Below are 13,083 nucleotides of genomic sequence, written 5' to 3'. Positions count from 1 at the left end.
AAGAATATTCATCCTATACCCATCTGACAAGGGGTATACAAAGCACCACTTTGTATATCAAGGATATACAAAGCACGGTTGAATTCCACAAGAAGAAAACATCCAACCCCATCAAAAAATGGGGCGATGGAATGAACAGAAACTTTCTCAAAGAAGAAATCCAAATGGCAAAAAGGCACGTGAGAAAATGCTCTACATCACTAATCATCAGGCAGATGCAGATCAAAACAACAATGAGATATCATCTGACACCACAGAGACTGACCCACATCCAAAAGAACAAAAACAACGGGTGTTGGCACAGATGTGGTTAGAAAGGGACCCTCCTTCACTGCTGGTGGGAATGCCGACTGGTTCAGCCCTTTTGGAAAACAGTATGGACAATTCTCAAAAAATTAGAAATTGAGCTCCCATTTGACCCAACAATACCACTCCTGGGAATATATCCCAGAGAGGCAAAAAAGTACAGTCAAAATGACATCTGCACTTCTATGTTCATTGCTGGACTGTTCACAATCCAAAATTTGGAAAAAAACTGAGTGCCCGAGAACAGATGACAGGTTAAAGAAACTTTGGTACATCTACACAATGGAATACTATGCAGCTGTTAGAAAAAGATGAAATCATAAAATTTACATACAAGTGGTTCTACATGGAAAGTATCATGCTAAGTGAAATGAGCCAGAAAGAGAGGGACAAACATAGAAAGATTGCACTCATCTGGGGAATATAAAGTAACAGAATGGGAGTCTAACACCCAAGAATAGTTGAGATAAGAACCAGGAGGTCTGCTCCAGGGCTTGGAAGCCTGCAGCACATACTGGGGGAAAAGGCAGCCCAGATAGAGAAGGAAACACCAAGAAAAGGATGTTTGAAGGACTTGCTTGGGATGCAAGATGCGTGCTGAATGAGACTATGATAGAACATGATGGCCACTCAATACCTCTATTGCAAACTACAACACCCTAAAGGAAAGAGTGAGCAAAAGGGAATGCTCAGCCACAGAGGTGGGGTGGGGTGGGGGGATAGGGTGCGGGGGTGGGAGGGCTACAGGGATCAATGGTGGTGGACAATGGGCACTGGTGGAGGGATGGGTACTCGATCATTGTATAACTGAAACCCAAACACAAAAATTTATAAGTCTACAACTGTACCTTATGGTGTTTCACTAAAAAACAAAAAAAACCTATTGGATATCTCTCTGAAAAGATTTTTAAAAATAAAATTTGTTAAATTGATTAGGGGGAAAATAAGCTTACAAAGTAGCACTGTAGCACTGTCCTCCCGTTGTTCATCAATTTGCTCGAGTGGATACCAGTAACGTCTTCATTGTGAGACTTGTTACCATATTTGGTATTTCAAATATACCATGGGGAGCTTGTCAGGCTCTGCTGTGTGGGCATGATACTCTTGGTAGCTTGCTGGGCTCTCTGAGAGGGGCGGAGGAATCAAACCCGGGTCGGTCACATGTAAGGCAAACGCCTTACCAGCTGTGCTATCACTCCACCCTTACAAGGTAAATGTTTCAAAAGTGGCAATTACATATAGCATATATATATAGTTAGTGAAGTAAAAAGCTTATGTTTCAATATCATGGGATGTATATTTTTAGAGAGTTCTACTTATTGCCTTTCTGCATAAAACTCGTCAAGAAGCCCAAGACTTAAGAGAAAACTTCTCAACATAAACGGCCACAATAAAACAGTTCACAATATTTTTTTGTATCTTGAAAAACACTTATAAGAGAGAATGGAAGCTATTCTGCTTCAATTTAGAATGATATAGATTTTAAATGGTTTACTCAAGAAAAGCCAATTTTCCTTTTAGCATTTTTTATGGGAGCAAGTGCATGAGAAGATGGTAATGTTTTTCACAGTATAAGAGTGTGAGTTTTCATAGCATTTATTCAGAGATCTAATGTATCCACAGAAATGTACTGCCAGTAATTCAACTATCAGTTATATGAAAAGTTATTGCATCATAGCTATTCTCTAGAATTTCTCTCTTTTTTTGCTTTCTTGTTTTTGAGACTCTGCTGGCAATATTCAGAGCTTACTTTTGTCTCTGCTCAGTGATTACTCCTGACAGGACCAGTGGGGAACTATATCTGGTGATCAAGTCCATGACATGAAACCAAGGCAAGAGCCCTACTCACTGTACTTACCTCCTGGTTTTTTTTTTTATAATAAACTTGTAGACTACATGCTTGCAGTGAAGATTAAGGCATTTAGTGAACTCATGAATTAATTCCTGCAATTCTATTAGTGTGGTAATGTTGGCACCATGTTGAGTAGCTAGGCTACAAAATTCATTTTTTTATAACATTTCTTTGTCATTTTTCATAGAGATTACCTGGAAATTTCGACTAGTGTGGAAAGCCTGTCAATAATATGAGTCTGAAAAATTAATAAATCACTTCACAGTGTCTCTGTAAGTTTCTCACTTTTAGTGAATTTGTGTGACAGAGTCACACCAAAACCTTTCAATAGTCACCAGAGCCACTGCAGCAAATTGCCAAAAAAACACATTTTCAAAACCTTGGCAGCAGCTCTACTGGCTAAGCACAACAGTGGAATACAACTGGGATAAGTCTATAGTTAAAAATTAATTACAGAGTCATGTATGTGTGAACAAATTCCTAGAAAGCAGTGTTGATGGTACTTAGTACACTACAGTATTTGTTCAGGTGAAAATGAAAAAGATATCAATACTTTGGAAATGCTGCAACAGATGGGGGAAGAAAAGATGCTTTTTCCTTCATTTACCCCCACAATTATTCCTTCTAGCTCCTATCATTGAAGGCAGAGACATCCCTGGCAGCTACAAGAGCAAAACTGAAATTGTTAGCCAGAGACTCTAAACTGCCCAGGATAGACCCTTGGCTGTCCAGAACAGCATCTGGTATCTCTGATCCTTTTCCGTGGCTGTGACCAGATTGTTCTCCATTTCACCTTTATCTCTGTGGTATATATTTCCTTCCTGACAAAAGCCTGATGTGTTTTAGATACCCAATTAAGCTTGTCATTGTTTGTCCCCTACTCTTAAGACTGGGTGGATTTACTTGACTGGTTTTATGGTTTCCAAATTAGCACTGTTGTTCCATTGTTCATCGATTTGCTCGAGGACACCAGTAACATCTTCATCGTGAGATTTGTTGCTACTGTTTTTGGCCTATTAAATATGCCATGGGGAGCTTGCCAGGCTCTGCCTTGCAGGCAGGATACTTTTGGTAGTTGCTGGGCTCTTCGAGAGGGACAGAGGAATCGAACCCGGATTGACCATGTGCAAGGCAAATGCCCTACCCGCTGTGCTATTGCTCCAGCACAATTAATAAGTAGCGCTGTAACACTGTCCTCCCGTTTTTCATTGATTTGCTCGAGCAGGCCCAGTAACGTCTCCATTGTGAGACTTGCTGTTACTGTGTTTGGCATATCGAATACATCACAGGTAGCTTGCCAGACTTTTCTATGTGGCGAGATACTCTCAGTAGCTTGCAGGGCTCTCCAAGGGGGCAGAGGAATCAAACTTGGGTCGACAGGGTCAGCTGCGTGCAAGGCAAATGTCCTACCTGCTGTGCTATCACTATAGTTCTCTCTTCTGGCCTTGAGTTATTTTGAGGACTTTCTCCATCTTTTGCTTTTCCCTGGAGGTTTTCTGCATCTCATCATCAAGCTCACTGATTCTGTCTTCAGACATTGTTACTCTGCTGTTAAATGTATCCATTGAATTATTCATATCATCTACTGAATTGTTAATGCCATTTCTGTTTCTGTTCTCATTTCCTCCTGTATTTTATTGACTGTTCCACTATTTCTTTCATATACTCCTGTATTTTATTGGATTTCCATGCCACTGTTTCTCTGAGTTCATTAAACACCCCCACAATATTTCTCCGAATTCTTTATCAGAAAAATTATGTATGTGGGCATTCCTTGTTGAGGCATCAGGGTTCCTCTCTTCATCCATCCCTTGGTGTTTTTCTACACTGTTTCCTCATGGGTCCTATATACTCAGGAGGCAGTTCTTTCTAACACACTGTCAGTGTCCTCCGCTCACTACATCGGAGAAATCTGGCGGAGTAAGGTGAGGGCTAGTCTCTTCTTCCCTCAATAGGATAGTGTAAGGGAGAAATGAACTGGCAGTGACATGAGTGGTGCCCACTTTGAAAACCCACAACCACCTGTGGGACTAGCCAGACATTAAGGCAATGCAGCCATCATTTTGTTAAACCAAATGTATTACTGGTGTGACTCATTTCTTCAATTATGGTAGATTCTGTGTCCCAAGCTGCCTCCAGCTTGCAGGAAATATCTTCCAGGAAATATCTTCCTGCCACACCACTGGGTTTTGTTTTTCTCTAATCTTGATTCTGTTTCTTATAAGCAAAAATCTGTTCAGACTTTTGATACACATGCTCACTCTGTGTCTTGTCTGTTGATACTTCATATTTAGAGCGATTATTGATGTGCGACATAATTTTATTGTCTTATTTTTATCTTATAATTACTTTATTATTATTGCTTTTCTAAAATCCGTTTTACTTTGACTAGTTTCTAATTTTTTGTACTTAGTGTTTTCATTTATCTTCCAAGAGCTCTGGTTCAGTAATTTTTGAATTTAGCTAAATGATATATGAGTACTAAATGATATCTTAAATATGTTTCTCCTTTACTTTTTTAAAGATACGTTTAAAATTTTTAGGAATGAACAAATTGACTATTTCTTACTTTTTCCAACCAGTGAAATAAATGCTTATTGCTTGGGAATTTTTCACAATACACTTATTAATTGTGCTGGAGTGATAGCAAAGCAGGTAGGACATTTGCCTTGCACGCAGCTGACCCTGTCGACCCAAGTTCGATTCCTCTGCCCCCTTGGAGAGCCCTGCAAGCTACCGAGAGTATCTCGCCACATAGAAAAGTCTGGCAAGGTACCTGTGATGTATTCGATATGCCAAACACAGTAACAGCAAGTCTCACAATGGAGAATTCAAGAGGAATAACATAAAAATCACTGGAGTCCCAGAGTAACAGGGACTCAAAAACAATGAGATAGTAACAGTTAAAGGCATCATTGCTAAAAAATTCCCAGAGCTGGAGAATGCAGGCATCCTGATCCAAGAAGACCAAAGGGTACCAGCTAAAGGAGACCCTAATAAAAAGACTCTAATACATATCCTAATCAGAATGATGAATACCCAATATTGTAGAGATACAATATTGAAAGCAGCAAGATCAAAGAAGGAAATTGCATGGAAGGGAGCATCCTCTAGATTTATAGCAGACCTATCATATGAAACCCTCTGAGCCAGAGGACAATGCTGGGATTTAGTTTAAAAACTTAAGTAAATGGTGTTTTACCAAGAATAATTTGTCCATCTAGACTCTTATTCAGATTTAAATTAATAATAAACAAAATCATGGATAAACAATAGGTCAGGAACTTCATAGACAAAAACAGATCTACAAAGCAAAACTCAAGGGACTACTGGAAGGCAAGTCAAGTCCCACAAACACAACAGTCCTCTAAAGTAATATGGAAAAAGGTCCATGGAAATAATCTCTTTTAGTGTCAATGGTCTAAACACACCAATTAAAAGACACAAGGTGGCAAAATCAATTAAAAATTGAATTGAACATTCTGTTGTCTATGAGAAATGCATTGGAATATTCAGAGCAAACAGACTCAAAGTGAAAGTCTGACACCCATTTATGATGAAAGCTTTCAGCAAAATGGGCATTGACGTGACTTTCCTTAAATATAGTCAAAGCCCTCTACCACAAACCCACAGCAAGCATCATTCTCAATGGGGAGAAACAAAAAACCTTCCCTCTAAGATCGGGGACAATACAAAGTTGCCCACTCTTGCCACATATATTCAATATAGTACTGGAAGTTCTTGCCATAGCAGTTAGGCAAGGAAAAGATATCAAAGGCATACAGATAGGAAAGGAAGAGGTCAAGTTATCACTATTTGTGGATACTTAGAAAATCCTAAAGACTACAAAAAAGCTCCTAGAAACAATAGGTCTATATAGTGAAGTGACAGATTACAAAATCAACACCCAAAAGTCCATGGCTTTCTTTTATAAAAATAATGAAAGAGAAATTAAAAATAAACCCTGTTCTGTTCACAATAATGGCTCAGAAAATCAAGTACCTGATGATCAGCTTAACTAAAGAGGTGAAGGACGTACACAAAGAAAATTACAAAACACTACTTCAAGAAATAAAAGAGGGCATTAGGAAATAGAGACACATCCCCTGCTCATGGATAGGGAGGATTAACATGATCAAAATGGCAATACTCCTCAAAGCACAATACAGATTTAATGTGGTCTCTATAAGGATATCCATGTCATTCTTCAAAGTAATAGACAAAACACTCCTGAAATTCATATGGAACAATCAGTCACTGTCACTGTCCTCCCATTGTTCATCGATTTGCTCGAGCGGGTCCAGTAACATTTCTATTGTGAGACTTTGTTGTTACTGTGTTTGGCATATCGAATATGTCACAGTTAGCTTGCCAGGTTTTGCCGTGTGCGAGAGATACTCTCAGTAGCTTGCTGGGCTCTCCAAGAAGGGCGGAGGAATCGAACTCGGGTTGACCATGTTGGCTGCATGCAAGGCAAACGCCCTACCTGCTGTGCTATTGCTCAGTTGGGAGAGCATTAGACTGAATATATATATATATATGAGAAGAATATACTAATATACTCTTAGACACACACATGCACACGCACACACACACACGCACACACAAAGGAAAAAGGTAGAAGGAATAAGAATGAGAAATTATAATGCAATAGTCTTTTTTCTTGATTTGGATACTAGTTGAATGGTGAACTATTATGTTGAAACTGCAATGATATGTAAAATCTGTGACTTTTATTTTACTTCAAAATAGTTTATACACAATCTATGTATTTCACAATTAATCTTTTTACTACTATATGTTAAACCAATGAGTTTTTTAATGAGACTTCAAAGGTAAAACAAGAATTCTTCTGATAGTTGAAGATAACAACTGCCTTAATCCAGAAACTATAAGTCTTGTTGGTTTAGTAACAGGAAAATCATATTCACCAAGCTGTGATCACTGTTCATTTTAGTATTATATTTATTAATTTCTTGAGTTCCCATTCAATGGGTAATCTAATACAACTCAGAACTCATTTTTTTCCCTGCCATATCCAAAAATTGAAAGAGTTCCCAGTCTTGTTCAATCACTGGCGCTGAATTAAAAATTAAAATATAAAAAAGCTCCTTATCTCCTTGTACTCTTAATGAAGTCCAGTTTCTGAATGATTTTTGTTTGGTCACAGAATTGCTGAAGGGACCTACTAACAGCAGAAAATTTGAAAGCAAGCTAATGTATATTTGAAACAATAGAAAAAAACATATATTGAGGCTGGAGAGATAGGCTAGGCCTTGCACGTGGCTGACCTGGGTTTGATTCCCAGCATCCCATATGGTCCCGCGAGCACTGCCAGGAGCAATTCCTGAGTGCAAAACCAGGAGTAAGCCCTGTATGTAGCTGGGTGTGACCCAAAAAGAAAAAGAAAAAAAAGACACATTTTTTAAATGAAATAAAGTAAATAAAAAACATGTATTCTTAAAAATATCACAGAATTTAACACAGGAAATAGCATATAAGAAGGCAGGTTCCTGGGAAAGGCTGGGAGTCTGGCAACGGGAATTTATAATTGGGGGTAGCATACAGAAAAACAAATACAAATAACCCTGTATCTGGAACATGAATAGGGGGATAATTTAAAAATTAGTCTAACTCAGTGCAAAGCAATTCATAGTAAAATACAAATGTGAAAGAGAAATAATAAAATGAAAAAGTTTTCCTCCATGGATGAGAAAGTTAGTTAGTTCATGGGAAACCAAACTTAACCAAAGTTAAGTTAACTTTGCTGAGGTTGAGGGCACAGGAGGTATGAAAAGGAACAAAGATATCACTGAAAAGGTAAATTTAGGCTACCTTGGTCAAGAAATTCATAGATTAATATGCTTTCCAAACTCCTGAACTGATCTGGGAATATTAGAGTCAGACTGGGAAACCAGGAGACCAGATAAACGGGAACTAAGCCTTAGAACTATTTTCACCGCAACGTTCAGACTTCGTGTAGCTGAAGCAGGGGCTATTTCTGGCAAATTCTAATTTTCTGAGAACAAATTTGCTGTGCACCTGATTTCGCTGAACCCAGAGGAGATGCCAGATTAAGCGTAATTAAAAGTAATCAATAGAACATTTATCCCGGGAAAGATTCATGAATGGATCCCTTCCTGGATTTCAGCAATGATTGTCACATTCTCAGGTATGTATGTTCAATTACAAACGATTCACGTTCATTGTCAGTTAAAAGAATTTTAAACTTGAATTGGTGATCTGGATGTTTGGCTATGTCCAGAACACTTTTAACATTTTCTGACTGATAGGAAACAGGATTTAAATATATTATTATCATTGTTGTTATTGTTATTTATTCTGGTTTGAGGCAACACCCGTTGTACGCAAGATCTACTCTTGGTGCTGTGCTAAAGGGCTACGCCCTGGTGGGCTCAAGAGATCATGTGACACCTGGAACTGAACACAGACCTTCTGCGTGCCTCCAGGTGCCCCAGGTTTTTGAGAGATCACCTTGGTTTTAAAGCATGACAGTTAGATTGCTTGTAGCTGCTTCTACTTCAGTTTTCTGCAATAGAACTTTTTTTTCTGTTACTTAACATGATCAGGATTTCTTTTCGTCTACTTTACCCACATAAAAGAAGAACAATTGTTGTAATGAAAACTCCACAGAAATTTTCTATATTATGAGAGCTCCTATGCTCAAAGGAATAATAAGGTATAAAGTTACAGCTCCTTTTCTCTGTTTGCAATTCTCATGTTCCACTAGTACTTTAAGAATGTAATCGTAAACAAAAAGGCATTGAATTCTACCAATTCTTTTTTTAAATAACAAAATTCAATGTCAAATAAAACATTCAAGATCAATTTCCTTTGTAAAAGGAGTCGAATAAAGGATTTAAATAAATAACATATTTAATTTCTTGAAATGTAATACTTCTGAAACTAGATTATTCTCTTGTGAAAAAGAGAAGCATGGAAAATTCTGTTTTCAAGCACTTTCCCACATATTATGTAATTTATTGTCACTGACTTTGAGAAAGAAAATTTAGTAACCTTCACGGGTATTTATTTTCCAACAAGCATTTACTAAATCCTTTCAATGTTAAAAAAATTCATGATTTATGAATAGTGTCCTTCAATTGCACAATTCTTCTAAGGTTGAGTATATGCAATATAAGCTTATTTTTTGATTGAGTAGAGTATGTCTACAAAAAATGGTGTTATCTTATTATAAATAAAATAGGAAACTAGTCCATTTTAAATAGGAGAAACATTCTGACTCAGTTTGTTATTTTTCTGAGATCAGATCATTAGAAAGTGGAACTTGAACCCAGAACCTATGTGCTTTCCAAGACCCTTAAATTTCTTACTTTTTATTATTTTTCTTAATTTTTTTATTGTCTTACTTAAAGAATATAGGTCTTTATTCAATACCTGACATATGTAGTGTGTGATGTATATATGGAACGTCATCATTATTACTAAAAAAATTAATCTAGAGAACTAATAGTGTTAATGACATCTAATTTAAGGCAGCATATTATTGAGCAATACCAGACTTTAGAATCCAGGAAAAAATATAGTAAAATTCAGGATAATGAATATAAAAATATAGGATTTTACTCTCAAAATGCCAACTGCTATGTCTTTAAAGGTATATGTAAAATTTAATTAACTACTTTGTCTAAGCTTATTAATATGTGATATGTTAAAATATTTTATATCAATACTCTGATGAAATTTAAAAGTTTAAGTGTGTGCTACCTTCTGTAAATAATACAAACTAAAAAATTTTTAAATGATAGAATATTAGACAAATAATATTTCAAATTTATGGAAAGAAAAGCTATCAATTTATGTTTACAAAAGTCATGACTAAGGTCAAGTTGAAAATAATGATTTTATGTACCCATAGCTTGCCAAAGATCTGTCCTTGATCTGTGCCTGACTCATTTTTTCACCAGGAAACCTATTGGCTAAGACCTTCACTTACCTTAGATCTTTGTTTAAATGATACTGTTGTTTTTTTTTTAATTTTTTTTTTTTGCTTGAATCACCACGAGATACTGTTACAAAACTTTCATGTGTGAGTTTCAGTCATATAATGATTAAACACTCATCCCTCCACCAGTGCATATTCTCCACCACCAATGTCCCCAGTTATTACGCCCCTCCCCTTTCCAGCCCTCCCCCGAGCCTCTATGGCAGACACCTTCCCCCAATACTCTCTCTCTCTACTTTGGGGCATTATGGTTCGCAATATAGATACTGAGAGGCTATCCTGTTTTTTTTTAATCTACTTTTAGCAAACATCTCCCATCCCAAACAATTCCTCCAAACATAATTGACTTAGTGATCCTCTCTCTATTCCAGCTGCCTTCTCCCCCAGCTCACAAGACAGGCTTCCAACTATGGAGCAATATTCCTGGCCCTTGTGTCTACTGTCCTAAGTAAGGTGTCAGTCTCATATTACATTATTTTATATTTCACAAATGGGTGCAATCATTCTGTTGGTTCCTCTCTTTCTGAGTCATTTCACTTAGCATGATACTCTCCATGACCATCCACTTATAAGCAAATTTCGTTAAATGATACTGTTTAACACAAATTTTTTCAAGACCAGCCTAGATAAAACTGTGTACCTATTCCAAGAACCATCTCTTCTCTTAATTTTGCCATGTAGCAGATATTCAGTGTAATTTTCTCTCTTTAAAAAAAAGTCACTTCTAGCATGCTTCTCCCACCCTGGAGGGTCCTCACAACACCCTTTATTTGGTGCTCTCTTCTATAACTGTACCTCAAGGTGTTTCACTAATAAAAAATTTTTTTTAAATAATAAAAAAAATTTTAAAAAGTCACTTCCTGATTTTTTATTTTGGAGTGTAAATTTCATCACTTGCCTATCTTGCTAACCACTGAATTCCTAGAACAAGTAAGTAGCAGGTAATAAGTTGGGGCCTACTTAGTTGCAGAAAGAAAGCTAACAAGGAGGGAAAGTAGAAAGAAGATGGAGCAAAGCTGAAAGGCATGTAAAAAAGGGAAAAAATGCATCGCTTTCATAAGAAAATAATGTTGGAAGCATCAATTGTTCATTTCTACTGCTAATAAAAATTCTGCTGCTTTTGGTGTATCCAGCCAAGAATACATCCAAGGGAGGAGAAAATAAAAAAGTAAAATTAGAAAGATTCATGTGAGTCATGAAAAAAAAACCTCTTAACAGCTTGCGTTATTTTGTTAATACTCAAGAAAACTATGATTTGAGGCAACTTGAGACTAACTAGAGCCTGCTGAGAATTTAGGCTAGATATAGTATGAAAACAGAGTAAATGACAGAGGAAGTTATAAATTTAATCATTCAGTGCCTAATTTCAAGTAATTTAAAGACTATGGATAAGGGGAAAATAAATGATGTTATTACATCAAGAAGTTTGTCCAAATAGTTTTGAAAGTGTCATAAGTTATCCTAGTAAAATTACCGTAATATTTATTTGAAGTTTCTTTATACACTGCTGCTAATATTTCTATGGACATACAAGAATTTTCACTGCGATGGTAGAACACACATGAATAACTCCATTAGATTTTTATCTAATTATTCAAAGATAATTTTCAAAGACAAATGTGTAGTAAATCTTTGTTCAAGTCTGGCATATGCACTGGGATGTATTAATTACTCTATTAATAATATTAAGTAAAATGATAGAGATCATTGATACCAAAATATTTTAGAGACTTACCTAGAATTTTGCTGTAGTATGAATTCCATTCTCCCCAGTAGGATTGAAAAATATAATCTTGTAGATAATAAGACATGGTATTTTTAACCCTTTCTCCAAAGGTCATCTGATCAGTAAGCTCTGACAATGCTGCAGGTACATAGGAGATAGGTGCTGGAATTTTTCCACAGTGTCTTTCCACTGTTGAAGCTGGGGAGAACCTCAATGTATATATAAATGGAATTCCTAATTTCACAGCAACTAGATCCCCACACATTGTTACTGGGTCTGCAATCAACACATCAAAACCACCCCTTTGAAGTTTCGTCATTAATTCAAGGTTGTGCAATACTCCATCACAGATTTGTATATTAATTTGGAAAAAGGTATCTAGTAGATTTCCTAGTTCTTTGTAGAATCTCCAGAGTGTTGTAGGTGTTGGTCTATGGTCTAGCCAAAGAGCTATCATATGTTCAATTAAATCATCTATGTTGTTGTTGTTGAAGGAAACAGGTACTTCTTGAAAATTCACAGAAGAATCAGGATTTGACTTGATGAATAGAGTTGTTGATGCAGCAAGTACTGTTACGCTGTGATTTTTTTTAACCAACTCTTCTAGAATGATCTTAATATTTAACCAGTGGCTGCCATCCGTAGGCCAAATCAGCACATTTCCACTTAGAACCATTTCAATCAGAGTTAAATTTAAAATCAGCAGCTGTACAAACTTCTTAGGCATTATAAGATCCATTATGAAAACCGTTTTACTGTAGAATATTTGAAATAAAAAGAAACTTTCAAAGTATATTTAGGTAGATTTCTTCAAATGAAAATAATATTTGCTAGTGCAGCTAAACTCATTCGTATGCAAATTGATCTATAGATTAAAGAAAAACAATTTGAGTTATTTTATACACTATTATATTTATTTCACACCAGAGAAGAGATTCACTCCTTTTTTAATGAGGTTATAAAGATTTTTATCTGTGTGCTCTGTGATGAAAACTGAGTTAGAAATATACAGTATGATATTTATTTCAAAATTAGGTTATAAGAAAATAATCTTCTTATTACTGGTCACTTTGTAAAAGCTTACAGTAACTTAAGTTTGGGTAATTCTATTACCAGGCATTTTTACATGCATTATTTAGTCTTTCTACCAGCATGTGTAGCAAAAGTTAGTTATTCCATTTAATCATGTAATTAATGCTGGGTTGTATTCTC

The 13,083-nt window shown here is 36.2% G+C and overlaps 1 protein-coding gene across 1 annotated transcript in view; it reads right to left on the bottom strand.

Moving 5' to 3' along the window:
• Nucleotides 1-12,598, bottom strand: part of UGT2A2 (UDP glucuronosyltransferase family 2 member A2) — a 76,878-nt gene extending 64,280 nt beyond the window's left edge. Inside the window, exon 1 of the mRNA XM_056111403.1 lies at nt 11,881-12,598. Coding sequence (XP_055967378.1) covers nt 11,881-12,598 — 718 coding nt within the window. The remainder of the gene's footprint in view (nt 1-11,880) is intronic.
• Nucleotides 12,599-13,083: the final 485 nt, after the last annotated feature.

This window comes from Sorex fumeus, unplaced genomic scaffold (assembly GCF_029834395.1).
Source record: "Sorex fumeus unplaced genomic scaffold, SorFum_2.1 ptg000013l, whole genome shotgun sequence".
NCBI lineage: Eukaryota > Metazoa > Chordata > Mammalia > Eulipotyphla > Soricidae > Sorex > Sorex fumeus.
Note: the sequence above shows the minus strand (reverse complement) of the source record. Positions and strands in the feature narration are given on the sequence as shown.